This window comes from Leucopleurus acutus, assembly GCF_964270905.1.
Source record: "Leucopleurus acutus genome assembly, chromosome: 7".
NCBI classification, from domain to species: domain Eukaryota; kingdom Metazoa; phylum Chordata; class Mammalia; order Artiodactyla; family Delphinidae; genus Leucopleurus; species Leucopleurus acutus.
In genome coordinates this window covers 88,978,490-89,005,854 of record NC_139150.1, presented here as the reverse complement: position 1 = coordinate 89,005,854, position 27,365 = coordinate 88,978,490, and the positions used below count along the sequence as shown (strand labels likewise).

Genomic DNA, 27,365 nt, shown 5'->3' with positions numbered 1-27,365 from the left:
CCCGTTAAAAGTTTTTTTTTTTGTCTTTTTATTATTGGATTGTAAGAGTTCTTTATGTATTTTAGATACAAGTCCCTTACCAGATATATGATGTGCAAATACTTTCTCCACTTTTGTGGGTTGTCTTTTCACTTTCTTGGTGTCTTTTGAAGCACAAAATTTTAAATTTTGATTAAGTCTAATTTATTTATTTTTTCTGTTGTTGCTTGTGCTTTTGTTTTAGACAAAAACAAACCATTGCCAAATTCAAGGTCATGAAGATTTATGCCTGTGTTTTCTTCTAAAAGTTTTATAGTTTTAGCTCTTATATTTATGTCTTTAACTCATTTTGAGTTAATTTTTGTATATGGTGTGAGGTAAAGGTCCAACTTCATTCCGTTGCATGTGGATATCCAGTTCTCCCATGCACCATTTATTGAAATGCCTATTCTTTCACCATTGAATTATCTTGGTACCCTTGATGAAAAACAATGGACCATAGATGTTTGGGTTTATTTCTGGACCCTCAGTTCTGTTCCATTGATCCATATGTCTCATATTATGCCAGTACCACACAATCTTGATTACTGTAGCTTTGTAGTGAAGTTTGAAATTGGGAAGTGCCCTCCAACTTTCTTCTTTTTAAAGACTGTTTTGGTTATCTGGGTGCCTTGTATTTCATTCAGCATTCCAAGTTCAGCATGTCAGTTTCTGCAAAGTAGTCAGCTGGTATTTTGACAGGGATTGTGTGGAGTCTGTAGATCAGTTTTTCATTATTTCTTGAATCCCACTCCTTCCTTCTAGATTTGGTTTCCTCCTTGTTGAATTTTATCCGTTAGTAGTTCTTTCAGAAAAGGCCTATAAAAATATTCTCTGTGTCTGAAAATATTTTGTCTTTATTCTTGCATGATTCTAATTTTTCTAAAATGGATCTAAAATTCTAGAGTAAAAGTTATTTTCCTTGAACTTTTTGGAAATACTATTTTGTTGTCTTTTGACATTTATTGTTACTGATATCAGTCTAGCCGCTGGAGTTTTTGTTTTGTTTCATTTTCATTTTTGGTAAATAATCTGTTTATTTCTCTGAAAACTTTTGAGATTGTTCTCTCATTTTTAATATACTATAGGTATACTGCAGTGCTTCTAATGTGCATTTGTTTTTATTTATCCTGTTCAGGACTCAGTAAGTGCCTTTAATTTGAGGTGTCATATTTTATCGCAATTCTGAAAAATGTCCTGTTTTCTCTTTTAATAACACTTCTTCCCCATTCTGTCTTATTTTTCAGATCTTTTCATCAAATTCACTATTTTTTTTCAGCCAGCTACCATTTAATGTATCTACTGAGTTTTAAAAAATTTCAATCATCATATTTTTTTTTCTACAATTTCTATTCCTTTTTAGCGTTGCCTGTTCTTTTCCTCCTTCTCTGTTCTTTGCCTTATCCTCTCATTATCCCTTTGGATGTGTTTAATGTACTTGTCTTAAAATGGCCTTTTCAATTATCCTATTATCCTCAGTTCTTGGGATCTACTCTTCTGGGCAGGTGAGGCTGCTGGCTCTCCCTCCTGGGGGTTCACCTCCTTCTGGGAGGTGTGATCTTCAGAGGGCATCATTCCCATGGCAGCCAGTCTGCCCTGGGCTCTGAGGTGTCCCTACAGGATGGTTTTGTGTTTGCCTCTTTTTTTTTTTTTTTTTTTTTGCTGTATGCGGGCCTCTTACCGCTGTGGCCTCTCCCGTTGCAGAGCACAGGCTCCGGATGCGCAGGCTCAGTGGCCATGGCTCACGGGCCCAGCCGCTCCACGGCATGTGGGATCTTCCCGGACTGGGGCGCGAACCCGTGTCCCCTGCATCGGCAGGCGGACTCTCAACCACTGCGCCACCAGGGAAGCCCTCGTGTTTGCCTCTTGCTGGGTCCTCATGGGTTTCACAGTTCCAGACCCAATCCATGGGTGTGAATTTGGAACTCTCACTAGTGAGACAAGAGCTTGGGATTCCAGTTTATCAAGGGTGACCTTCTACCTCTGGCTGCCTTGTAGCTTCCACAGCTGACTCTGTGCTGTCCCAGTACTCCCAGAGCTTCTCACAGCAGTTGCCCACCACACTACTTCTTCTTCCTCACCCTCCACTCACTCCTTCTGATTTATCCCTAACACTCTGTCACCATGGTGTCAAACCCCAGGATCACTCTTCAGTCCTCACCTTAACTGACCCTTGTCAACACGTAGCAGTGGTGCAGTCCCCTCTCCTTGAGTCCTGTCCTCTGTAGAGACCATGCCACCGTGCTCTGCTGGCTGTCCTTCCCTGCCCGGCCTCCTTCCCTGCTGACGACTCTCCCTGAGGGATTCTGGGAACTCTGCTCGATCCCCACCATCTTTTTCCCTGGCCTCATAGATTGTCCCTTGGCCAGCAGCTCCTCAACTTCTTTCTCCAGCCACTAGTCCTTCTGAGCTCCTGACCTGTCTGTCCAACTGGTGCATCCACTGGCCAATCCCAACAAGTGTGTTCCTACTCAGCTCTGGATCTGCCCCCACCCCCATTCCTGCCCCACCTCCAGGCCTCAGTCAGTGGCCCCGGTCCCTTGGTCACTCAGGCCAGTCCCTTGGCCATTCACCTTTGCCTCCCCCTGTTCTCCCACCCCCATCTGATCTCCTGAATCCACCACCTCCCTCTCACTGTCACCTTCTGGTCCAGGCACCGCATGCTGAGCCTCCTCCTCCGTGGTTGCCCTGCCCCACCCTGGTCCTTCTGCTGTCCACTGTACATCCGCACAGCAGCCAGATGAATCTCTGACCGTCACTGCCCTTCTCAAGTTGTCCAGTGGCTCCCCAGTGCTCTTGGCATGAGGTGGCCTGGCCCACCACCTCACCGACTTGGGTGCTTGCCCCCCCCTGCCCCCAGCCCCCCAGGTCCTTCTTATTCCTCACACTTGCCACATCCTCCTCCCTCCAAGGCCTTTGCTGGTACATTCCTTCTACTCAGAGCCCTGCCCCTCTCACTCCTGCTCCCCCAGGCTTCGACAGGCCCAGTCTGACACTGCTTCCTGCTGTCTCCACCACAGCACTGCTCTCAGCTGTGGGTTAATGGCCTTGCATGCTCATCTGATGAAAGCCCCTCTCCAGCGTCACCACACAGGGGTCTTTCCAGCTGGGCCCCACAGGTCTCTGGCGCCCAGGGCAGCATCCGACACACAGGGAGGCAGGAGAGCTGCTGACCACAGCATCCCAGCTCAGCCCTGGGTCCTGTGTTTGGCTTGTCCAGGGGGTAGGTTCTCTCTGTAAAGGGGTTTATCTCCATCTGCTGTGTCCTTAGACCTACCCCCATGCAGGGGTCTGATCTCTGAGCACTTGAGAGGAATATTATCGAGTGGAGGGTGAGTGGAGAACAAGGGAGGTGGGGGAGGGATCTCGCTCACATGTCTGGAGGCTCCCTCTGCCATAGTAAGAGGGATGGGTGCAGTGTGTCCCCATTCTCTACTCACCACGGCCCTGGACAGGTGCCCAGACCTCCTGGACCTCAAGGTTCCTGTCTGTGATGAGTGTGTGGGACCCTGTCATGTCTACCTTGTGGCTGCCCTGTGACCACTGAGTGTGGCACCATGACAGGTCCTCCTTCTGGGGCATGGGCGGTGTGTGCCTGGAGCTCAGGCTCCATGTCTGCAGCCCTGAGGCCCTGTCCAGGCCTATCATGGAGGCTGGGACCTGGGCTTGATGTGACCCCTGACTTGTATTTCCCTGCAGCGCGGAAGACGTGGTGGCCCGCGTGACGGGCAACCAGCTCACGCTGGGCTACATGGAAGAGCATGGCTTCACCGAGCCCATCCTTGTCCCCAAGAAAGATGGGCTGGGCCTGGCGGTCCCAGCCCCCACCTTCTATGTCAGCGACGTCGAGAACTACGTGGGTAAGTGCCCTCTCCTGCAAGTGAGTTGTGGGCTCCCTGAGCCAGGAGTCCCTGTATACGCTGCCTAGGCCCTGACTGTGTCTCAGAGCCATGTGAGCCAGTGTGACTCAGGGTCTCCTTGTTCCGTTCTGGGTGCTCTTCTTAGAATGAGACCCCATGCCCCAGCAAATGATGCGGGACCCAGGCCCCTTCCCTTCTCAGTTACTCTGCCCACAAAATGGGGGCTTCGTGGGGACCCCTGGATTCTGCCAGCTATAGTACTGTTGGGCGCTAATGATAGTCATGCCTGGGAGGGCCCCGCTGTGTTGTCCACAGTTCTTGATGCTCGTGCCATGTCCTCCTCTGCCTCTGCTGGGGCCAACCTGGGGGCTGACCTCCCTTATCTGCCCTGGACACGCCGTCCCATGGCCCCAGGACTACCTCCTCTTCTGGATCCCTTTGAGTTCTAGCTGGTGCTATTGGCGCCCTGTCTTGTGTTCCCTGGCAGCTCCCAGTGCTGTGGACACCCTCGGTCAGGACACCTCTGGGTGGATGAAGTGCTTGTATGTGCTGGAACATCATCTGGCACGGAGAGGCTAGCACGTGCTTGCAGTGACCTTGGCAGGGCTGGTGGCCTCACAGCCGTGGCTCTGAGGCCCTCATGGTTGCTGGGGATTGGGGTGTTCACAGGGATGCCTGGGTGGCCAGTGAGGAGAGGGGAGAGGAAAGACCCTGAAAAGGCAAATGCCCAGGCCAGCTCTGGCCGCACACTGGGCAGGAGAGGGCACAGGTGCTGAAACCCTCAGACGAGTTGTTCCATCACTGAGCTCTTGACCCTCTGCATCTCTAAGGCTTATGAGTGGGGGGCAGGGGGCAGATGGGTGTGAGGATTAAATGAGATCGTCTGTACAAGCCACACAGGAAGCCAGTGGCATTCCAGAGAACAGGGGGCGGGGTGGGAAACATGCCTTCTCTGGAGCCGAAGCCCACCAGGGGAGGCCCCAAGGCTGGCCGGCTTGTGGCAGGGAGGAAGAAGGGACTCATGTTTTCAGTCTGGGAATGACCACAGTCCAGGACTGTCTCTGCCATGTCGTAGCACCTGTAATAACAGTTAGTAACTAGTGAGTGTCTACCAGGTGCCAGGCATTTTTCTAAGCTGTTTCTGCATAGGAGCTAGTGTTGTCCTGCTCACAGCTCTGTCATCCAGGCCCCAGGCTCAGCCAGCTGCAAACGGCAGGGCCAGGTCTGCCGCAGTCCCTGCCTCCCCACAACCCCCTAACCAGTTGTGCTTACAGGAGTGGGAAGCAGCTTACTGAATAGGGGAGGAGACGGTCCAGAGGTTTCCGTTGTAAATGTCTTTCTTTCACCTTTTAATTTTTTTATTATGCAACTTTTCACACACACACAAAATGAGAGAAATAAGCAGTGAACCCTCATGTACCCAGTACTGGTCACAAAACCCATCAGCTTTTGGCTGTTTTCCTGTCTCCCCAACTCCCCCCGCCCCAAGTATTTGAAGGCAAGTCTCTGGTACATACATCATTTCTCCCATGAAAACTCCAGTACACAGCGCTAACAGACAGTTTAAATAAGTATATAATCACAGTTCCATCTTGCACTTTACGACACTAACAATAATTCCTTAAAATCACCTAAGACCACCTAAATTCTCCCCAGTTGCCTCAAAAACACCTTTTTATATTTGGATGTTTGACTCTGAATCTAAACAAGACCACACACTACATTTGGGTTTGATGTCCCTTCAGTCTCTTCTGTAACAGCCCCCATCCCCTTTCCATTCCCTTGGTTTGTTGGAGAAATGGGGTTGTTAGTCCTGGAGAATCTTGCTTTTTTTTTCTTTTTTGAATTTTATTTTATTTATTTTTTTATACAGCAGGTTCTTACTAGTTATCCATTTAATACATATTAGTGTATATATGTCAATCCCAATCTCCCAATTCATACCACCACACACCCCAACGCCCTGCAACTTTCCCCCCTTGGTGTCCATATGTTTGTTCTCTATATCTGCATCTCCATTTCTGCCCTGCAAACCGGTTCATCTATACCATTTTTCTAGGTTCCATATATATATGCGTTAATATACAATATTTGTTTTTCTCTTTCTGACTTACTTCACTCTGTATGACAGTCTCTAGATCCATCCACGTCTCTACAAATGACCCAATTTTGTTCCTTTTTATGGCTGAGTAATATTCCATTGTTTATATGTACAACATCTTCCTTATCCATTCATATGTCAATGGGCATTTAGGTTGCTTCCATGACCTGACTATTGTAAATAGTGCTGCAATGAACATTGGGGTGCATGTGTCTTTTTGAATTATGGTTTTCTCTGGGCGTATGCCAAGTAGTGGGATTGCTGGTTCATATGGTAATTCTATTTTTAGTTTCTTAAGGAACCTCCATACTGTTCTCCATAGTGGCTGTATCAATTTACATTCCCACCAGCAGTGCAAGAGGGTTCCCTTTTCTCCACACCCTCTCCAGCATTTTTTGTTTGTAGATTTTCTGATGATGCCCATTCTAACTGGTGTGAGATGATACCTCATTGTAGTTTTGATTTGCATTTCTCTAATAATTAGTGATGTTGAGCATCTTTTCATGTGCTTCTTGGCCATCTGTATGTCTTCTTTGGAGAAATGTCTACTTAGGTCATCTGCCCATTTTTGGTTTGGGTTGTTTGTTTTTTTAATATTGAGCTGCATGAGCCGTTTATATATTTTGGAGATTAATCCTTTGTCCATTGATTTGTTTGCAAATATTTTCTCCCATTCTGAGGTTTGTCTTTTCGTCTCGTTTGTAGTTTCCTTTGCTTTGCAAAAGCTTTTAAGTTTAATTAGGTCCCATTTGTTTATTTTTGTTTTTATTTCCATCACTCTAGGATGTGGGTCAAAAATGATCTTGCTGTAATTTTTGTCAAAGAGTGTTCTTCCTATGTTTTCCTCTAAGGGTTTCATAGTGTCCAGTCTTACATTTAGGTCTCTAATGCATTTTGAGTTTATTTTTGTGTGTGGTGTTAGGGAGTGTTCTAATTTCATTCTTTTACATGTAGCTGTCCGGTTTTCCCAGCACCACTTATTGAAGAGACTGTCTTTTCTCCATTTTATATCCTTGCCTCCTTTGTCATAGATTAGTTGACCATAGGTGCATCTGCATGGGTTTATCCCTGGGCTTTCTATCCTGTTCCATTGATCTATATTTCTGTTTTTGTGCCAGTACCATATTGTCTTGATTACTGTAGCTTTGTAAGATAATCTGAAGTCAGGGAGTCTGAATCCTCCAGCTCCGTTTTTTTCCCTCAAGACTGCTTTGGCTATTCAGGGTCTTTAGTGTCTCTGTACAAATTTTAAGATTTTTTGTTCAAGTTCTGCAAAAAATGCCATTGGTAATTTGATAGGGATTGCACTGAAGCTGTAGATTGCTTTGGGCAGTATAGTCATTTTCACAATATTGATTCTTCCAATCCAAGAACATGGTATATCTCTGCATCTGTTTGTATCATCTTTAATTTCTTTCATGAGTGTCTTATAGTTTTCTGCATACAGGTCTTTTGTCTCCTTAGGTAGGTTTATTCCTAGGTATTTTATTCTTTTAGTTGCAGTGGTAAATGGGAGTGTTTCCTTAATTTCTCTTTCAGATTTTTCATCATTAGTGTATAGGAATGTGAGCGATTTCTGTGCATTAATTTTGTATGCTGCTACTTTACCAAATTCATTGATTAGCTCTAGTAGTTTTCTGGTGGCATCTTTAGGATTCTCTATGTACAGTATCATGTCATCTGCAAACAGAGACAGTTTTACTTCTGCTTTTCCAATTTGTATTCCTTTTATTTCTTTTTCTTTGATTGCCGTGGCTAGGACTTCCAAAACTATGTTGAATAATAGTGGTGAGAGTGGACATCCTTGTCTTGTTCTGATCTTAGAGGAAATGCTTTCAGTTTTTCACCACTGAGAATGATGTTTGCTGTGGGTTTGTTGTATTTGGCCTTTATTAAGTTGAGGTAGGTTCCCTCTGTGCCCACTTTCTGGAGAATTTTTATCATAAATGGGTATTGAATTTTGTCAAAAGCTTTTTCTGCATCTATTGAGATGATCATATGGTTTTTGTTCTTCAGTTTGTTAATATGGTGTATCACATTGATTGATTTGCGTATATTGAAGAATCCTCGCATCCCTGGGAGAAACCCCACTTGATCATGGTGTATGATCCTTCTAATGTGTTGTTGGATGCTGTTTGCTAGTATTTTGTTGAGGATTTTTGCATCTATGTTCATCAGTGATATTGGCCTGTAGTTTTTTTTTTTTTTTTGTAGTATCTTAGTCTGGTTTTGGTATCAGGGTGATGGTGGCCTCATACAGTGAGTTTGGGAGTGTTCCTTCCTCTGCAATTTTTTGGAAGAGTTGGAGAAGGATGGGTGTTAGCTCTTCTCTAAATGTTTGATAGAATTCACCTGTGAAGCCATCTGGTCCTGGACTTTTGTTTGTTGGAAGATTTTTAATCACAGTTTCAATTTCATTACTTGTGATTGGTCTATTCATATTTTCTGTTTCTTCCTGGTTCAGTCTTGGAAGGTTTTACCTTTCTAAGAATTTGTCCATTTCTTCCAGGTTGTCCATTTTATTGACATAGAGTAGCTTGTAGTAGTCTCTTAGGATGCTTTGTATTTCTGCAGTGTCTGTTGTAACTTCTCCTTTTTCATTTCTAATTTTATTGATTTGAGTCCTCTCCCTTTTTTTCTTGATGAGTCTGGCTAATGGTTTATCAATTATGTTTACCTTTGCAAAGAACGAGCTTTTAGTTTTATTTATCTTTTCTATTGTTTTCTTTGTTTCTATTTCATTTATTTCTGCTCTGATCTTTATGATTTCTACTAACTTTGGGTTTTGTTTGTTCTTTCTCTGGTTCCTTTAGGTGTAAGGTTAGATTGTTTATTTGAGATTTTCCTTGTTTCTTGAGGTAGGCTTGTATAGCTATAAACTTCCCTCTTAGAACTGCTTTTGCTGCATCCCATACGTTTTGGATCATCGTGTTTTCATTGTCATTTGTTTCTAGGTATTTTTTGATTTCCTCTTTGATTTCTTCAGTGATCTCTTGGTTATTTAGTAACATATTGTTTAGCCTCCACGTGTTTGTGTTTTTTATGTTTTTTTCCCTGTAATTGATTTCTAATCTCATAGTGTTGTGGTCAGAAACGATGCTGGATATGATTTCAATTTTCTTAAATTTACTGAGGCTTGATTTGTGACCCAAGATGTGATCTATCCTGGAGAATGTTCCATGTGTACTTGAGAAGAAAGCGTAATCTGCTGTTTTCAGATGGAATGTCCTATAAATATCAATTAAATCTATCTGGTCTATTGTGTCATTTAAAGCTTGTGTTTCCTTATTAATTTTCTGTTTGGATGATCTGTCCATTGGTGTAAGTGAGGTGTTAAAATCTCCCACTATTATTGTGTTACTGTCGATTTCCTCTTTTATAGCTGTTAACAGTTGCTTTATGTATTGAGGTGCTTCTATGTTGGGTGCATATATATTTATAATTGTTATATCTTCTTCTTGGATTGACCCCTTGATCATTATGTAGTGTCTTTCTTTGTCTCTTATAACAGTCTTTATTTTAAAGTCCATTTTATCTGACAGGAGTATTGCTACTCCAGCTTTCTTTTGATTTCCATTCGCATGGAATATCTTTTTCCATCCCCTCACTTTCAGTCTGTATGTGTCTCTAGGTCTAAAGTGAGTCTCTTGTAGACAGCATATATATGGGTCTTGTTTTTGTATCCATTCAGCGTGCCTCTGTCTTTTGGTTGGAGCATTTAATTCATTCACGTTTAAGGTAATTATCAGTATGTAAGTTCCTATTACCATTTTCTTAATTGTTATGGGTTTGTTTTTGTAGGTCCTTTTCTTCTTTTGTGTTTCCCACTTAGAAAAGTTCCTTTAGCATTTGTTGTAGAGCTGGTTTGGTGGTGCTGAATTCACTTAGCTTTTGCTTGTCTGTAAAGCTTTTGATTTCTCCGTCAAATCTGAATGAGATACTTGCTGGGTAGAGTAATCTTGGTTGTAAGTTCTTCCCTTTCATCACTTTAAATATGTCCTGCCACTCTCTTCTGGCTTGTAGAGTTTCTGCTGAGAAATCAGCCATTAAACTTATGGGAGTTCCCTTGTATGTTATTTATCATTTTTCCCTTGTTGCTTTCAAAAATTTTTCTTTTTCTTTAATTTTTGTCAGTATGATTACTGTGTGTCTTGGCGTGTTTCTCTTTGGGTTTATCCTGCCTGGGACTCTCTGTGCTTCCTGGACTTGAGTGGCTATTTCCTTTCCCATGTTAGGGAAGTTTTCGACTATAATCGCTTCAAACATTTTCTCAGGTCCTTTCTCCTTCTCTTCTCCTTCTGGGACCGCTATACTGCAAATGTTGTTGAGTTTAATGTTGTCCCAGAGGTCTGTTAGGCTGTCTTCATTTCTTTTCATTCTTTTTTCTGTTCCATGGCAGTGAATTCCACCATTATGTCTTTCAGGTCACTTATCCGTTCTTCTGCCTCAGTTGTTCTGCTATTGATTCCTTCTAGTATATTTTTCATTCAGTTATTATATTGTTCATCTCTGTTTGTTTGTTCTTTAATTCTTCTAGGTCTTTGTTAAACATTTCTTACATCTTCTCAATCTTTGCCTTCTTTCTTTTTCCAAGGTCCTGGATCATCTTCACTATCATTATTCTGAATTCTTTTTCTGGAAGGTTGCCTATCTCCACTTCATTTAGTTGTTTTTCTGGGGTTTTATCTTGTTTCTTCATCTGGTACATTGCCCTCTGCCTTTTCATCTTGTCTATCTTTCTGTGACTGTGGTTTTTGTTCCACAGGCTGCAGGATTGTAGTTCTTGTTGCTTCTGCTGTCTGCCCTCTGGTGGATGAGTCTATCTAAGAGGCTTGTGGAAGTTTCTTGATGGGAGGGACTGGTGGTGGGTAGAGCTGGCTGTTGCTCTGGTGGGCAGAGCTCAGTAAAACTTTAATCCACTTGTCTGCTGATGGGTGGGGCTGGGTTCCCTCCCTGTTGGTTGTTTGGCCTGAAGGGACCCAACACTGGAGCCTACCCAGCTCTTTGGTGGGGCTATTGGCAGACTCTGGGAGGGCTCACACCAAGGAGTACTTCCCAGAACTCCTGCTGCCAGTGTCCTTGTCCTCATGGTGAGCCACATCCACTCCCCGCCTCTGCAGGAGACCCTCCAACACTAGCAGGTAGGTCTGGTTCAGTCTCCAGTGGGGTCACTGCTCCTTCCCCTGGGTCCCGATGCACACCGTACTTTGTGTGCACCCTCCAAGAGTGGAGTCTCTGCTTCCCCCAGTCCTGTTGAAGTCCTGCAGTCAAATCCTGGTAGCCTTCAAAGTCTGATTCTCTAGGAATTCCTCCTCCTGTTGCCGGACCCCCAGGTTCGAAAGCCTGACGTGGGGCTCAGAACCTTCACTTCAGGGCGTGGACTTCTGTGGTATAAGTGTTCTCCAGTTTGTGAGTCACCCTCCCAGCAGTTATGGGATTTGATTTTATTGCGATTGAGCCCCTCCTACCATCTCATTGTGGCTTCTCCTTTGTCTTTGGATGTGGGGTATCTTTTTTGGTGAGTTCCAGTGGCTTCCTGTCGATGGTTATTCAGCAGTTAGTTGTGATTCCGGTGCCCTTGCAAGAGGGAGTAAGCGCATGTCCTTCTACTCCGCTATCTTGAACCAATCTCTCTGGAGAATCTTTCATATTTGCGATTTGGGAAGATCTTACATTAGGGATTTGGCTGACAGCGTCCCTGTAGTGTCATCTAACGTGTTCTTCTGACCCTAATAGTTCCTGTAACGGGTGGTTAGAGGTTGCTTAGATTTGTGTTCAAGTTGTTGGCAGGACTCCTTCTTGGGGTGGGGGTGCTGCCACCCACTTCTTTTCAGTGGTCAAGGCAGTGCAGTCTCATCTGTTCACAGAATGCTCCATCAGCCTTTCAGCTTGCTGTCTGAGCAGCCGGTGAGGACTGTTGCAAAGGAAGAGTTTGCTAATTCTGTCCTTCTCTCTCTGTCTATTGTGAGTCTTCTGTAAAGAACTTTCCCTTATTAGTTACTTGGTTATCCAAAACTCTATTTCTGTCATCAACAGTTTTTACCCTGAACTTTTCCCATCAAGTATAGAAAATGTAGGATAAATGTTTTCCCTTTTATTTTCAATTTTCAGAATAATGAGTTGGTGTGCTAGAAATGCAAGAATTTTTTTGATTTAAAAAATTTTTTATGTATAAGTATGTCCATGCATAATTTGGGACATATTTGCACTAAAAACATCTTCATTGTTTATCTGAAGTGTAAGTTTTTACCTGGCGTCCTATATTTTTACTTGCTTATCTGGCCACCTTAGCTGAGGCTCAGTACTGTGCCACCCCACTGTACCAGGGGGTCTTCATGGCCACCCAAGGGAAGGAGCAGACAGGGCAGGTGGGGGGAGGGTTAGACGTTAGAGCCTAGAGCCTCAGCATTCAGCCCTCTCTCCGTTGTCTTCTGAGGGTGAGTGAGCATTTCCTCTGCACCTCCTGGCCCCCGACCTCACAGAAGGCCACGCCATCTTCCCTGGGTGTGCTCACCCTCCCCTGCTGCCTCCCCAGGCCCAGAGCGGAGTGTGGACGTGACAGACGTCACCAAGCAGAAGGACTGCAAGATGAAACTGAAGGAGTTTGTGGACTATTACTACAGCACCAACCGCAAGCGGGTCCTTAACCTCACCAACCTGGAGTTCTCTGACACCAGGTGAGTGGGGCCAGGGTGGAGGGATGGAGAGGGATAGCAGTTTGGAACATGCTGGAGATTTAAGCCTGTGACTGAGGCTGTTGAGGTCAGGATGGCCTGGCTTATGATTTGCGAACGTCTTGTCCGAGCAGGCATGGCCTTGAAGGCAGAGATGTGGCCAAGGCAGCAAGAACACTGAGACCCGGTTCTCAGCTTGGCTGAAGTGTCATTGCACAGGTGCTGCTGAGCTGGATGTTTTTGGTGCAGTATTGTGCATTCTATCCAGGACAGTGACATTTAATAGAATCAAAGGCTGCCTTTGCCTTTTCTCATCTTCCCTGGAGATCAGTTATCTGGTCTGACATGGCCCAGCGTGGCAAGGAGCTGCAGGCACCCCTGTTGTCTGCTCTGGAGAGAAGTGGCTTTTCCTTAGGTGTTGACAGGAAGCGCCTGGGCTGTGCATGAGTAATGATATTTACTCTCAGGGCCCCATCGTGCCCAGCGATACTAGCATGAGCCCACCTGACAAGTCTCTTTCCAGTTCTCCAGGAAGGAAGTTGTTTCTGGGGTAGATGGTTCTCAGGCCTTCTCCATGCCTGTCCTTGGGTGAGAGCTCAGTGTTGGATGCCTGCCGCAGCCACACCCAGCAGCTGGGCTCATTCTGCCCTCTGTGAACCTCAGTTTGCTCATCTGTAGAATGGGAGCAATGCCATGTAGCCCGAGGTGGAGAAGTAGGCATGGGACACACATCTCAGAGCACCTTTCCCATCCTGCCCGGTGGGCAAAACAACTGTGCTGACGGTTCCCATCACTGCTGACTGTTCCTGTCCGTGCCCCCAGAATGTCCAGCTTTGTGGAGCCTCCTGACATCGTAAAGAAACTGTCCTGGGTAGAAAACTACTGGCCTGACGACGCACTGTTGGCCAAGCCCAAGGTGACCAAGTACTGCCTGATCTGTGTGAAGGACAGCTACACTGACTTTCACATCGACTCCGGGGGTGCCTCTGCATGGTACCATGTGCTCAAGGTGAGCGCTGGCCTCTGCTCCCCATGTGGGCCCTACGGGGGCCTCAGGGGCAAGACCTGCTCTTGACCAGGCCACTGTCCACCTGCAGGACTGTTTGTAGTCCCCACAGGCCCTAACAGTGGCCAGCATCAGGTGGGACGAGGGACAAGATGTTTCTCCACAGAAGGGACACAGACGTTGGGCCCTTGGGAGGCATGGGGGTTGGGGGGAGCACCTCAGGACCAGAGCAGCACATGTGTGTTGCCTTTTCTAAAGATTGAGGCTCATGAAGCAATTGGAGGAGGCCCACTGCAGTGGTGACCAAGGGCTCATGTCCAGGGAAGGGAGAGCTGTGCTGAAGACTTCCTAGCAGAAGGGATGAGGGAACATGCCCCACTGGGAGGATGAGGGGGTGGGCTGGGGGCTGGGGAGCAAGGCTGCAGTGGCATCTGAGTGGCAGAGAGAGCTAGGGGACTTCTGGCTGGGGACAGGTAGGGAAGCTAGGGGAAAAGGGAGATGTGAAAAAAAACAAAAAAGGAGAACCGAAGCCTTGGGCTCACCACCTTGCCTCGGGTCTCCCCAGACCTGCTAGAGCCCAGGCTAGGGTAGGCAGCTCAGCTTCTGATCCTAGCCCTTCGAGGCCCTGAGCAAGTCCTGCCCCCGCCCCCCGTTCATCCCCACCCTCAGCCTGTGTGCCTCGTGAGTGAGGACCTCTATAGTCTATATCTCCCTAGTCCAAGTGCAGGGCTGGCCTGGTGCTGGTGCTGGCAGCAGGGCCGTCCTTCCGTCTCCATCTGGGACCCAAGCCACTCTCAAGAGCAGAGCTTTCTTGTAACTTGTCAGACAGCAGGTCACAACGTTGTTCCCCTTGGCACATAGGCATCCATAGCGCTGCAGAGATACAGTGTGTGGAGTGGTAGGGGCTGCCCTGAACATGCCGGAGGCGCCAGTGCCTCCGTGTTAGGATGTCTTCCTAACACGCAGACATCTGAACTGCAAAGCACATGTGGTCCCAGTGTTTCAGGGGAGGAATGATGGGCCTGGGCAGGATGCTGTTGAAGCTAGGACCCATCCCTGGGACACGGTGGGCTCCATCCCCTCTCAGCATCCCCAGGACATGATGGGCACTGCCCACCCCCAGCATCCCCAGCATATGACAGGCTCCGCCAATGGCCTCTTGTTGGCAGGGGGAGAAGATCTTCTATCTCATCAAGCCAGCCTCGGCCAACATCTCCCTGTATGAGCGCTGGCAGTCGGCCTCAAACCACAGTGAGATGTTCTTTGCTGACCAGGTGGACAAATGCTACAAGTGCACCCTCAAGCAGGGCCAGACGCTCTTCATCCCCTCGGGTGAGTGCCCTGTCCTCATGTTGTGTCTCCCACCTCTGACGTCTGCCAGGGGAGGTCATGCCCTGGCTGTTCCCTGCCTTGCCTTGGGGTCAGTCCTGCTCTGTGGTCACCTCTGGGGCCACCTTGGGGCCATGAGCCCCTGCAGCTTCCAGCCTGGCTGTGCTCACAGAGGCCAGGCACGTGGATTGCATGGGGCCCCAAGAGCCCAGCCCAGAGAGCGCAGCCACACTGTCAGAGATGGTGTTCGCTGATCTCAACATCTCAAACATGCAGAAGGAGGAAAAATGACATGAGCAGATAAATGCCCTTTACAGATGTCATGTTGCTTCACCCATAAATATTTCACCGTATCTGTAAGGTTTCCTTTTAAAGATAACATAATTACAATACTGTCATCACACTTTAAAAAGGAACAGTTAACAGTTCCTTAGTATCACCAAATAGCCAGTCAGTGTTCAGATTTTCTAATTGTCGTATATGGAGGCCCTCACATTTCCACTGATTTACGTGCCTCTGAGTGCTTCCTGATCTAGTCCCTACCCCTGTTTCCGATAATCACAGTTATTTCCCGAAGTCTATAGGGACAAACCCAGCTCTCCCGGGAGGTGTGGCAACTCTGCCTGTCTCTTTCCATCCCTGTATGTGGAGATCAGGGATGCCAGGTAGCCTGACCCTGGGGTGGGTCTGAGCAAGTCCCCTTGGCTCCTGGGCCTCAGTTTCCCTGTCTGTACCATACAGGGCTGGATAGAATAGACTGTGAGCTCGGACACAGTCTATCCTTCTGGGAGGGCTCACCCACTCATTATACGGAAGCCAGGGCCAGAGCACCTTCCAGGGGGCCCGGGTGGATGGGGGCACAGAGGAAGGGCTGGCAGGAGTCAGGCCCGGTGGCTGCCAAGAGCCTGGCACGAGAGCACTGTTAAGAGATAGCCCCACCCCTCTCTCCCCAGGCTGGATTTATGCCACACTTACACCCGTGGACTGCCTGGCCTTCGCGGGACATTTTCTGCACAGCCTGAGCGTGGAGATGCAGATGAGGTAGGGCCACACCTGACTCCCAGGGTCCGCTGGGCGGGGTCCCCACCATCGGTATGATGGTACCTCTCCTGAGTCCTGGCTGGGCCTCTGGGTGGTGGGGAGGAAGGAGGAGGGGGGCCATGATCTTACCAGGGCCCCTGAGGTGCCTGGTCGCTGCACAGCCTCGGGACTGTAGTGGGTTTGGGGTGAGCTGAAAGGCCGAGCTGCCTTCTCCTTGCGCACTGACCCAGAGCTCTAGAAGCCGCGGCCCACGGGGCTTGCCCTTAACGCAAAGCGCTCATCCTGATGTGGTCCTCTGGTCCACCTTGCCACGTAGTGCCCAGAAGGGAGGCCTGAGCGGTCATGGCCTAGGTGTGGCCTCTGGTCATAGTGTGGGTTCACCTTCCTTTATCATTGCCTGCTCAGGGCTTAATGCACTGAATAGTTCTTTGCTATGGCTTCCAGAGCATACGAAGTGGAAAGAAGGTTGAAACTGGGCAGCCTGACTCAGTTTCCCAACTTCGAAACTGCCTGCTGGTACATGGGGAAGCACCTGCTGGAGGCGTTCAAAAGTACGTCCCCTGGTCAGCGTCTCAGCCTGCGGCTCTGGACAGTTCGTTTGCGTGCGGAGCTCAGGGACGCCGGGGAGTGGTAACAGTTCTGCCATCATGCAGCAGGGCGGCTGGGCCCTGGGGAACAGGCTGAGCGATGCCTTCATGGGCCCTGAGCAAGTCTCCTTAGCTCACGGGCCTTGCTTTTCCTGTCTGTGCGCTGTGGGGCTGGACTGGACTCCTGCCTGCAGGGTCATCTGGTGTTGCACAAAGAGCACTGGCCGCATGTTCCCAGACCTGGTGTGTGTTCTGCTCGGTTCCTGTGGCCTTGTGTGGTTACTGACAGGGCTCAGTTGGGATTTTGAGAGGCCTGCAGGGACCCCTGCAGCATCCTTGCTGTACTGTGGGTGGGTGGGTGTGCATGCCAGAGTCCCCCGTGGAAGGCCTGGGGGAAGGGGTGGGCTCCACTGCGTCCATGCCCTCTGTGGGCATGGCCCTCCATCCCAGGCCCTGCCAGGCCATGCCTTCGGGATCAGCGTTTGGCTCCTGGTGGCCAACCCCTGCTCAGGTCTCCAGACTTTCTGCAGCCGGGTGAAGGACCCAGGAGGAGCATTTACTTTCACGGAGAGCTTCCTTTTTCAGCAGCACCCACCCTTCCAGGAAGTTGCTGTTTTGTGTTCCGATAAGAGCTGAGTGGAGACCACCACCTTTGCACTTTGGCTCTAATTTGAGATGAGAAAGCTGAAAATGGTTCTTAACCTGGGCTGGCCAAGTTTCAGTGAAATTCTTCCATCGCTCTCTAAATTCAAGCCCTGTGCTCCACCCTGGCAGAGCAAGTGCCCTGCCCTAGGGACCTCTTGCCAGGGAGATGGAATGGGGGTCGTGTGGGTGGAGTCACACTTGGGGACATTGGGACAGCCTGACCAGGGTGACTGCTGACTAGCTGGGCCTCTCTGAGCTGCCCCTGCCTCTCTGCCTCAGGCCTTCCTCTGTGAAGGGGCTGGCGGCTCAGCAGCCCCAGAGCTGAGAGGACCCAGGGATTTGCCACAGGCCAGACAAATGGTCACCTGGTGGTGTCGGAGCTCGGGGCTGCTCTGCCTCCACGCTGAGCTCTCTGCCTGAAGGGGGAATGCTCTGTCCATTTTGTTTGGGATTGGCTCCAGCTCCCAGGGGTGTGTTTGCGGTGGTGCTTGCCCTGAGCCACCCCAGCGGGAACTGGACCCACTGCCCAGCATCCTTCAGCTATGCAGGGGGCAGTGTGAGGGTGGGAATCAGAAAGCATCTAGGAATGCTTGGTTTGGGGCATGACTGTGGCCCCTCACTGATGCAGGCTGGGGACCAGGTGGAGGGAGGAGCTGGGCCACCTGCATAAGGGGCCTGGTGTGTAGACAATGGGAAGGCCAATCCTGCCCCTCGCAGGGCATCGTAGGTGCGCATCCCCTAGGTTCCAAGAGGAACCGTTGGCAGTTGGGCAGGTGGCAGTGGGCAGAGGCCTCTGAAAGGTCTGGCCCTGAGCGTCCCCCACCACGGGGGCTTTGAGTCACCTGCAGGCGGCAGGTGAGAGTGGGCACCCTCCTGAGCAAACCCGTCTGTCTTCCCCCAGGTTCTCACAAGTCTGGGAAGCAGCTGCCCCCTCATTTAGTCCAAGGAGCTAAAATTCTCAATGGTGCTTTCAGATCATGGACGAAAAAGCAGGTAGGGATGTGTACTAGGCGTGATCCAGGGCAGAAGGGAGGGTGGCAGGCGAGGTGTCATTCCCAGGGCTTGTCCTTCCTTTGGTGGGAACTAGCATGGGAAAAGCAGGTGGGTGTCTCCTGGCCAGGTCAGACACCTGTTGGTGGGGGCAGGTGCAGGACAGAGCCCTCCATCTAAGGACCTGGCCTGAGGGGTGGGGGCTGGGCGGCAGGGAGATTCAATGGGAGGAAATCAGGTGGTGGAGACAGCACTGCGCGAACCCAAAAGCACAGGGCGCAGGGAGGACTCGAGTCAGTGACTGGTTGGATGTTCAGGGCTCTGAAGAGGAGAGTGGAGATGTCCTCTTTGTCCTACTGGCTGTCCCAGGCATCAACTCAGAAGCTGGCTTTCCTCTGTGACTAGGACAGTCCCTTTGCCCCATGCCCCTCCATCACCCCCCCCCACCACCACAGTAGCACTGCCCTTTGCCCCTCATGGCTCACTTGAAGCAGCATGTCTGGGCCCCACCTCATGCCCCCACTGTAAAGCGTTAGCACCCTCACTAGCATCCATGCAGCAGCTACTTCTAATGGAGGCTCCAGAGAAGCAGCTTCCAGCTTCCTTTGGCATCTTGCCTGGATTGTTGGTACAGAGGGAGTGGAGAGGCCTGGTCAGCCTTGGGACTCCCTGTCTGCTGCCAAGGGACTCTCTCCCAATCAGGGGCGCCAGCATAGTCTGAGCAGATCCCATCAGGCCCGCAGGAGGCCTTGTGGGGGTGGGGAGTCCAGGAGGTGGGGCAGCAGGTACCCTCCTAGAGCCCCCTTTCAGCTACATCTTCTCTTGCCTCAAGGCCTGGAGTAATGCAGGGTGTCCCTCCTACCTCACGTCAGCTGTATGGCCAGGCAGAGTGGCCTCGTGCCCAGGAAGAAGGGATGGCCCACATTCACTTCACAACTGGTGGTGGACTCAGGCACCCCCTCCTCTCGGGGACTTGTTTGTCCACCTGTAGGGTGGAGTCACGGCAGGGCCTCCTCGTTGGGGCAGTGTCTGGCCAGAGTGGGCTGACTCCCTTAGGACCCCATGCAGCCAGTCCACACCTGTAGGGTGGAGTCACGGCAGGCCTCCTCGTTGGGGCAGTGTCTGGCCAGAGTGGGCTAACTCCCTTAGGACCCCATGCAGCCAGTCCACACCTGTAGGGTGGAGTCACGGCAGGGCCTCCTCGTTGGGGCAGTGTCTGGCCAGAGTGGGCTAACTCCCTTAGGACCCCATGCAGCCAGTCCACACCTTTGGCAGCACCTGCCCTTGTGCCTGTCGGGACGGCAGTGGGGCCGGAGGTCCTGGGTGGGTAGATGGGGGGACAGCCTGGAGGGACAGAGGGCCTGAGTCAGGAACCACAGAAGCTGAGGCTGCTTGGGGCCCCTGTGGGTGGGGGGTGGGTGGGCATCAGTGCCCAGACTGGGCGGCTGACCCACTGACCCTGTGCGTGGCTGTCCTGCAGGCTTTGGCAGAGCATGAAGATGAGCTACCAGAGCACTTCAAACCATCGCAGCTCATCAAAGACCTTGCCAAAGAGATCCGGCTCAGTGAGGTAGGGCTGACCTCGGGGGCCCGCTGACCCTGGTTGAGGGAGGCCTCTGCCTGTCTTCCCTGGGTATCCTTCCAGAGATGACCATGTGTGAGGCAGCCCCTCCTTTAGCCCTCTGGGGCAGGGTCACCTGCATGATGGCTCTGGACTCCCAGGTCCCAGTGGTAGACTTGCAGTCTTCTGGTGGGAGCCCTGGGAATTAGTGTGGGGTCTCCCTCCAGCTCCCTGTGGGGGTGGGGAAGGACTCTGCAGGGGGGACTTCAGCCCCTTGAGACCCTGCTTGTGTGAGCCTGTCTGGTCCCCACCAAGGAGGTAAAGGGGTCAAGTGGTTGGTGATGTAGATGGATGGCACCCTGCCTCACGGACGGTGTGGGACAGATGTGAATATGTCACACAGATGGTGTAGATGGATGTGAGCCTGTCACACAGATGGTGTAGGATGAATGTGAGCGTGTCACTGATGATGTAGACAGATGCTCCTTTTCCGCTTGAGTGTCCCCCATGGCCTGGGGCTGTGAGACCCTCCTGGCAGGGTGTGGTTGGTCACCTCTCCCTGTCCTTTTCCTAGAATGCCTCCAAGGCCTCCCGACCTGAAGTAACTGCGGCCGTCTCCTCGGACGAGGTCTGTTTTGGGGACCGAGAAAAGGAGGAGCCCCCATCCCCCATTGAGGCCAGCCCTCCTCGGTCCTTCCTGGAGAAAGTGTCCAAAAAAAAGACTCCCAAAACCGTGAAGATGCCCAAGCCGTCCAAAGTTCCCAAGCCCCCAAAGCCCCCCAAGCCTCCCAAATCCCTGAAGCTCAAGGACGGGGGCAAGAAGAAGGGGAAGAAGTGCAGGGGCTCGGCTTCACCCACCATCCCCAACCTGGACCTGCTGGAGGCCCACACCAAGGAGGCACTGACCAAGATTGAGCCTCCTAAGAAGGGCAAGGTGGGTGGCCTCACCCTCCCCACCTATAGTCAGCAGGCCTGCAGACACCTCCGAGGACCAGGCCTGCGGGATGGTGCTGGGACTGCCATGTCCTTGTGCTAGAGACCCAGGGCAGCTGGGCTCTGCCCCAACAAGCTTGGTGTAGTGGGCAGCTGGGGAGAGACCCTCACGATGAAGGCAGCAGAGTCTCTGCTGGGTCAGGGTGGCACCACTGAGGGTCATCTGGGGGGACAAGCTGGCTGAGTCTTCCCTGGGGCCCAGACATTGGCTGAGACCTGAAGGTGGGTGAGGCACCAGTGGAGGGCAGTGGGGAGGCAGGGGTGGAGCCAGTGATGGGGGCAGGTCCTTGGGGGGCCTGAGCCCCTGTGGCAGTGAGAGAAGCAGGCCTGGCCCTGAGGACCCACCAATGTGAGTAGAGGGTCTTAGGTGTGGGCTTTGGGGACCATGAGTCCCTGAGACCAGGCCACACTGAGTGATTTCCTGCTAGTGGGCGGTCATTGCTCACTTCCCAGGGGTTTGGTGGCCACTGGAGCTAGTGTTGCAGGGCTTAAGTGGGGCACATTGATTTTCCCTTCCTCAAGGCGAAGAGGGTAGATGAATGTATGAATGAATGAATGGATGGAAGGAAGGAAGGAGAGAGGAAGGAAGGAAGGGAGGGAGGAGTAAGAGTAGATGAATGAATGTGTGGGTGAATGGTTTGATGGATGGATTGGTGGATAGATGGATGGTTGGTGAATGTATGAGTGGATGGGTGGGTGGATGGGTGGGTGGATGGATGGTTGGGTGGATGGATGGGTAGATAGATGGGTGGTGGGTGGATGGGTGGGTAGATAGGTAGATGGTGGATAAATGGATGGGTGGGTAGATGGATGGATGGTTAGTTGGATGGGTGGGTGGATGGATGGATGGTTAGTTGGATGGGTGGTTGGGTAGATTGATTGACGGATTAGCTGATGCATGTAGGCCAGCAGGAGGCAGGAACTCTGTGCTGTGTGGTTCTCACTTTGTACTGTAGCCTGATGGAGGCCTGCTGCCCACCCATGTCCGCTACCAGATAATGGCTAGTATTTTCTAGGCCACAAAGAATGTCCTGAGTGTGCCCAACAAGGAGGTTATCAGCACGCAGAACGATGTGGAGAGGTTGGAAATCCGAGAGCAGACCAAGAGCAAGTCGGAGGCCAAGTGGAAGTACAAGGTGAGATGTGTGTGTACAGGTATGCTGGTGAGTGAATCTACCCTCAGGGAGGGCTATGTTAGTGAAAGAAGGTGGTGTGGGGGGCAAGTGTGGGCTTGGTGGGGTGTGTGTGTGTGTGTGTGTGTGTGCCTGTGGGGGATGTCGGGTGTGTGTCTGCCTGTCTGCAGGTGGGCAGTGCCGTGAAGGTCTTTGAGGGTCTGGGTGTGCACGTGGCTCCATGGAGCTACCTTCTGAGGGGCTGGCCTGGGCACATCTCGGCCTAAGAGCATGGATGGCGTTGCCCTTTGTGGCCTGCCCTGGTTCAAGCTCACACTCCCTGGAGCTGGGCAGCATCCGAGGGCAGGTCCTGTGGGCAGGTCCTGTGGGGCTGCAGTGGGTCCGCAGGTGACATGTCAGAGGGAGGAGGCTGCCCAGTCCAGCTGCCTCTGCCCACTGGGCGCCTGTGTGGGGCTCAGGGATGGTCCTGGGTTTGCTTTTCAGAACAGCAAACCCGACTCCCTACTGAAGATGGAGGAAGAGCAGAAGTTGGAGAAGTCTCCTCTGTCAGGGAACAAGGACAACAAGTTCTCATTTTCCTTCTCCAACAAGAAACTGCTAGGGTACGTGAGTGCTCGTGCCAGGAAGGGTTGGTTGCACGTGTGTCACATGCCACACACACACCCTGAACACCGCCCCCCCACATCACACACACACATCCCCTGCTTGTGCACACACGACACACACATACACCCTCCTGGAGGGCTCCGCGGTGAGCCCCCCTTCCGAGCTGGCTGCACCCAAGCCACAGCCAGGGCTGTGTCGCTCGGCACACCCCTCATGAGGGCCTCCAGGCAGACTCCCTTCCTGCCTCTTAAGCCAAAAGGCTTGGGTAGGTGGGGAGGGCCAGTGGTGTGCGCCAGCAAGGAGTAGGAGAGTGTGATTGGGCAGATGTTAGCCGAGTGGCTGTCCTGGGCTGGCACAGAGGACGTGGTGGGGGTCAGGATCTTGGCCTTGGAGTCTAGAGGCCAGTGGGGAGGGGCTGGTATGAATCCAACACTCTCAAATCCATCTAAAATTATGGCTGTGATTGGGGCCATGGAAGAAGGATTTGTGGGGCCTGGGGTGCTGTGGAGGCCTTGTGTGTCCAAGGGAGTTGGTGGGAGGGCTTCCTGGAGGAGACGGCACTGAGCTGAGAGATGGGGGCACCTCGCCTGGGAGGGTATGTGTGTGTGAGCTGGTGTGTCCGGGTTCTGGACTGTATAAGGGGTCTCCATCTGCTGACCAGTGTGGTGGGCTGGCCAGATGGGAGGTTGGTGGGCCAGACACCCTGTGCCCACCAAGAAGCCCCTCGGTGGCTTCGGTCCCACACCCAGTTGTATGCTGAATCCAAAGTCCAGGGTGGGTGCCCAGCAATCAGGAAGCAGACACGTCCCAGTGGGAATGGGGCCACTTTTCTGCTGTAGGCCTGAGTTTTCTCACCTGCAAGATGGGGGGAGAAGGCCATTTTTAGGTGGTGGGGGAACAGAGCCTGTCAGCATCTTGTGCTCTTGAAGAGCCTGGCACAAGTGGGCCTGTTGTTCCCAAGAGCTGACGGCAATGTGCCAAGGCTGCTTGGTGAGCAGGTGGGTTGGGTCTGATCTGCAGGGGCCCGGTTGCCCTGACTTCATGGCCCTGAGCACGGCCTTGATGTATCTGAAGCTCAGCTGCTGGGTCCCGGGGAGCTTCTGCACAGCATTAACTCTATGACTGACCGACTGCGCTACAGAGTTTAGAAATGGAAGGGAGAAGGGAGACATGATTCTATAACTATGGCACACCTGTGTGTATGTACATGGGTGTCTGTGTACGTGTGTGTTGTGTTACGTAGCTCATGACTACACCCAGCAGGGCTCACTGCCAGCCGTCCTCTGTGTTTCCGTTGTTGGGAATCAGAGCTGTACCTGTTGAGAATCGCAGATGCCTGTGCCCTGCCTGCTGTCCCCACTGCTGAGTGTGCGCTTGTGCCCTCAGCCCACAGGGAGACAGCGGCTGGAGCGTTGCACTCTCCTCGTTTGCAGTAGCCCTGTCTTGCCCCAGGAGAGAGATGAGTTGTGTGAAACTTTTTAGACTATTGTGTCTACACCTCGGCCCTGAAATTATTTTTCTAGAATAGCTCTGTAGAAAACCCAGGCCAGTTGGCACTGGCTCCATCTGACACTGGGCTTATATCAGGCCCCAGGGCAGCCTGAAAGAAGGCGTGCTCATCCGTTGGCTAGGGTGAGGGGGCAGTGGGGGGCACAACCTTAAGTAGCCCGAGAAAGGGCCAGGCATACACCCTGTGGGTTGTGCGCTCTCTTCACTGGGGTCACGACATTGGAGAGGAGGCTGTGGGGTTGGGAAGGCTCCAGCCTGGCTGTTGGTCCTCCAAGGCCTGTGGGGGGTGGTGCTGGAGGCACTAGCCAGGCTGTGTGAATGTCCACTGACCGGCCTACTTCTGCCGCCCCAGCTCCAAGGCCCTCAAGCCACAGCCAGGCCCAGGGGTGTTTGGAGCCTTGCAGAACTTCAAGGAGGACAAGCCCCAGCCAGTGCGGGATGAGTATGAGTACGTGTCGGATGACGGGGAGCTCAAGATTGACGAATTTCCTATTAGGAGGAAGAAAAATGCTCCGAAGAGGGACTTGTCCTGTGAGTTGGGGGGACATGGGGAGGGGGCAGGCCCAGCCCCGTATAGGCCATCTCAGGCATGTGGAGTGGGCATCGGGTGTGGCTGGACCAGGGTCCCCCTCTGCTCCTCCAGAACTGCTGCTGACTCCCATATGCTCTGCTTTCAGTCCTACTGGACAAGAAGGAGCCGCTGCCCACGCCCATTACGAAGCCAAAGCTGGACTCGGCTCTCTACAAGGTAAGCGAGTGCTTTCTGGGTGACTGAGCTTTCTGCCTGGAGAGCAGAGGGGGACGTTCTCCTGGGGAGGCTGGCTGGGCTCCAGCTGTGGAGCTCTGAGCCCCGGGACCCTGCACAAAGGGACAAAAGCAGATGTGGGACTTGTGGAAGGTCTGCAGGTCTCTGTGAGTGGTGGGACCTTGGGAGCCGCCCTCCGTAGTCAGATCCACCGTGAAGATAGTGCATCTCCTTGATGCCGGAGGACTGGGGTACAGGGAGTAGCAGGCCAGACCTGCTGGGGGTTGGGTCTTGCACTAAACGTGTGGGGGTTAAGCTAGCTGTCCTCCAAGGCCATGCATGTCCAACCCAGGATGCAGTGGCCGTCTCCAAGAAAGCCAGGTTCCCTGTTGGGGTCATACCCTGCCTGCAGAGCCCAAGGTGTCCCTGCAGAGCCACTTGCCAGGGGCTATTAACCGGTGTCCCTCAGGTGCAGGCACACTGCCTGTTCCCAGTCCAACCACGCCGACTCCTCTTGTATCTATGTTCAATATTGGGGTCTCACGTAAGGTCCTGTGAACCAAGGTTCACCTGGGGAAATGGTGCAGGCGGGGCTCCAAGATCCCAGTGCAGAGCTCTGGCACCTGTGCCCTGCTCTGTGTGTCTGGTCAGCCAGCCCCATGGTGCTCGTTACAAGGACAGGCTCTTTAAAAACCTCTTTTTCTCACTGAAGGGAAACAGTAGTCCCTACCCCTACCCCCAAGTCCTTTTCCGACCAGCTACTCTGTCCCCACAGCAGAGTGATGACTCCTCTGATGAGGGTTCGCTGCACATAGACACGGACACTAAGCCCGCCCGCAATGCCAAAGTGAAGAAGGATGGCGGGGGTTCGGCTGCGGGCATCTTGGACCTGCTGCAGGCCAGCGAGGAGGTCGGCGCGCTCGAGTACAACCCCAACAGGTAGGCCCGGTGCCCACGGGGAACTTGGGGAAGTGGCTGCTTCCACAGAGGTGGGCCAAGCAGGGCTCCGTCAGCCCATGTCCCAGAGGCCAGGCGGCCAGAGCAGGACCCCTGCCTGGCAGAGGTGGTGCCAGGTGGCCAGAGAGGTGAGAGGGGACTGGCTGTGCAGGTCCTGTGTGTTGCAGAGCTCCTGAGCGAGGGCACAGAGCTCTGAGGACGGATGATTCTAGATGCTAGATGGGGAGTCAGGTGAGAAGTAGTTCCGCGTTGGGGCCATGGAGGGAGGAGTCTGTGGGGCCACCATACCTCTAGGTGCCTGTGGGGAAGCAGGGCCAGGCTGGGCACCTGGAGGGTGTCAGGGTTGTTCCAGGCCAGGACGCCCAGCTGTCTCTGTCTCATCACTTCCTGAATGCCATAAAAATAACATAAGAAAAATTCCACAGTGTGTGCCCAGTGTCGGGGTCAAGGGCATTTAATGGGCCTCTCCGGGACCCCAAGCTGGCTTCCCTGCAGAGCCCTTATCTGCGGCAAGGGAGATGATGGCTTCAGAGCTCGGGGACGTGAGAGCCCACTCCCTGAGGAGCGGCTGGGTTGGCCAGGGGTCCCAGATTCCCACACCAGCTGGGGGGTGTGTGGGAACCAAGCCACGCTGTCCTTGAGACCTGTGTGCATCCAGATCTGCGGTCTCAGGAGCCCACTGGCTGCTCGTGTATATGCTGTTCTTTCCCGGAGGCCCTGAGATTCTGGGCGGTCGGGCAGGCCAGGACACGTGTCTGCTCAGCTCAGGCGGTCTTCTCTACCTAGGCCTGCCCAATTGCAGTCCTTTGCTTTGAGAGAAATGGATTCATCCTCTTTGGGTTTTGCATTGGTGGAAGGCCACTGGGCTTGTTTTTCTCATGGTGGTCCCGGTTAAATTCTCTTTTGATCCCAATTAACTTTTGTTTTTATGCATCATGGCCATTTTTTTTTTTTCCACATGTACCACAGACAGACAACCAAGGGATCAGGGCCCACGCCCCCTGTAGCCTCCCCATTCTGGGGACCTCAGCCACCATGGTGGGGGGTGGCTCCCCTCCTAGTCCTCGAGCCAGCAGGAGAGTCCTGCTGCACTGATGGGGAAACTGAGGCTCAGAGAGCTTAGGTGACTTGCTCAAGGCCGCACCGCCAGGAAGTGGCAGAGGCAGGGCCAGAATCTCCATCTGCTGATAATGGAACCCAAGCGTGGGGGTCTTGGAATGTTAACCATGCTGGGCGGTGACATCCAGCCAGGAGGGACTTGGCTTGAGGAAGTCAGGGCTCATGTGACCTGCTCGGGGTTCGCTTGGTCCTCCAGATCTGCGCTCCACCCATCCCCCTCTGCCTCTCAGTCTGTGCTTCCAGAATCGAGGTCCAGGGGCTACATGAGCCCGTGGAGGCAGCATGTCAGCCCCGTCTTAGACAGTGGGACTCCGGGAGGCGGATTAGGGCTTGATTGAAAAGCGTTCTTGCTAAATCAAATGGTTATATTTTCTTTCATAAATTACCATTATTTGTGCAGTGTTATGCTCACAGACAGCCATAGGCGCCTTCTCTCATGGGAGTGGAGTGTATGGCTGGAGGCTTCTACAGAGCCGTGGGGTGCAGATTTC

General features: G+C 51.7%; 1 protein-coding gene across 2 annotated transcripts in view; it reads left to right on the top strand.

Annotated features, from left to right (window-relative positions):
• Window positions 1-27,365, top strand: part of PHF2 (PHD finger protein 2) — a 94,654-nt gene that overhangs the window by 58,349 nt on the left and 8,940 nt on the right. Inside the window, exons 4-17 of one of the 2 annotated variants that reach the window (XM_082842588.1) lie at window positions 3,718-3,878; window positions 12,515-12,656; window positions 13,476-13,662; window positions 14,829-14,991; window positions 15,942-16,029; window positions 16,474-16,580; window positions 18,163-18,254; window positions 19,732-19,821; window positions 20,387-20,746; window positions 21,822-21,941; window positions 22,422-22,540; window positions 24,406-24,584; window positions 24,731-24,801; window positions 25,577-25,737. In XM_082842588.1, coding sequence (XP_082698714.1) covers window positions 3,718-3,878; window positions 12,515-12,656; window positions 13,476-13,662; window positions 14,829-14,991; window positions 15,942-16,029; window positions 16,474-16,580; window positions 18,163-18,254; window positions 19,732-19,821; window positions 20,387-20,746; window positions 21,822-21,941; window positions 22,422-22,540; window positions 24,406-24,584; window positions 24,731-24,801; window positions 25,577-25,737 — 2,040 coding nt within the window. Of the gene's footprint in view, window positions 1-3,717; window positions 3,879-12,514; window positions 12,657-13,475; window positions 13,663-14,828; window positions 14,992-15,941; window positions 16,030-16,473; window positions 16,581-18,162; window positions 18,255-19,731; window positions 19,822-20,386; window positions 20,747-21,821; window positions 21,942-22,421; window positions 22,541-24,405; window positions 24,585-24,730; window positions 24,802-25,573; window positions 25,738-27,365 lie in introns of both variants that reach the window. The other variant, XM_082842587.1, reaches the window with a different exon arrangement.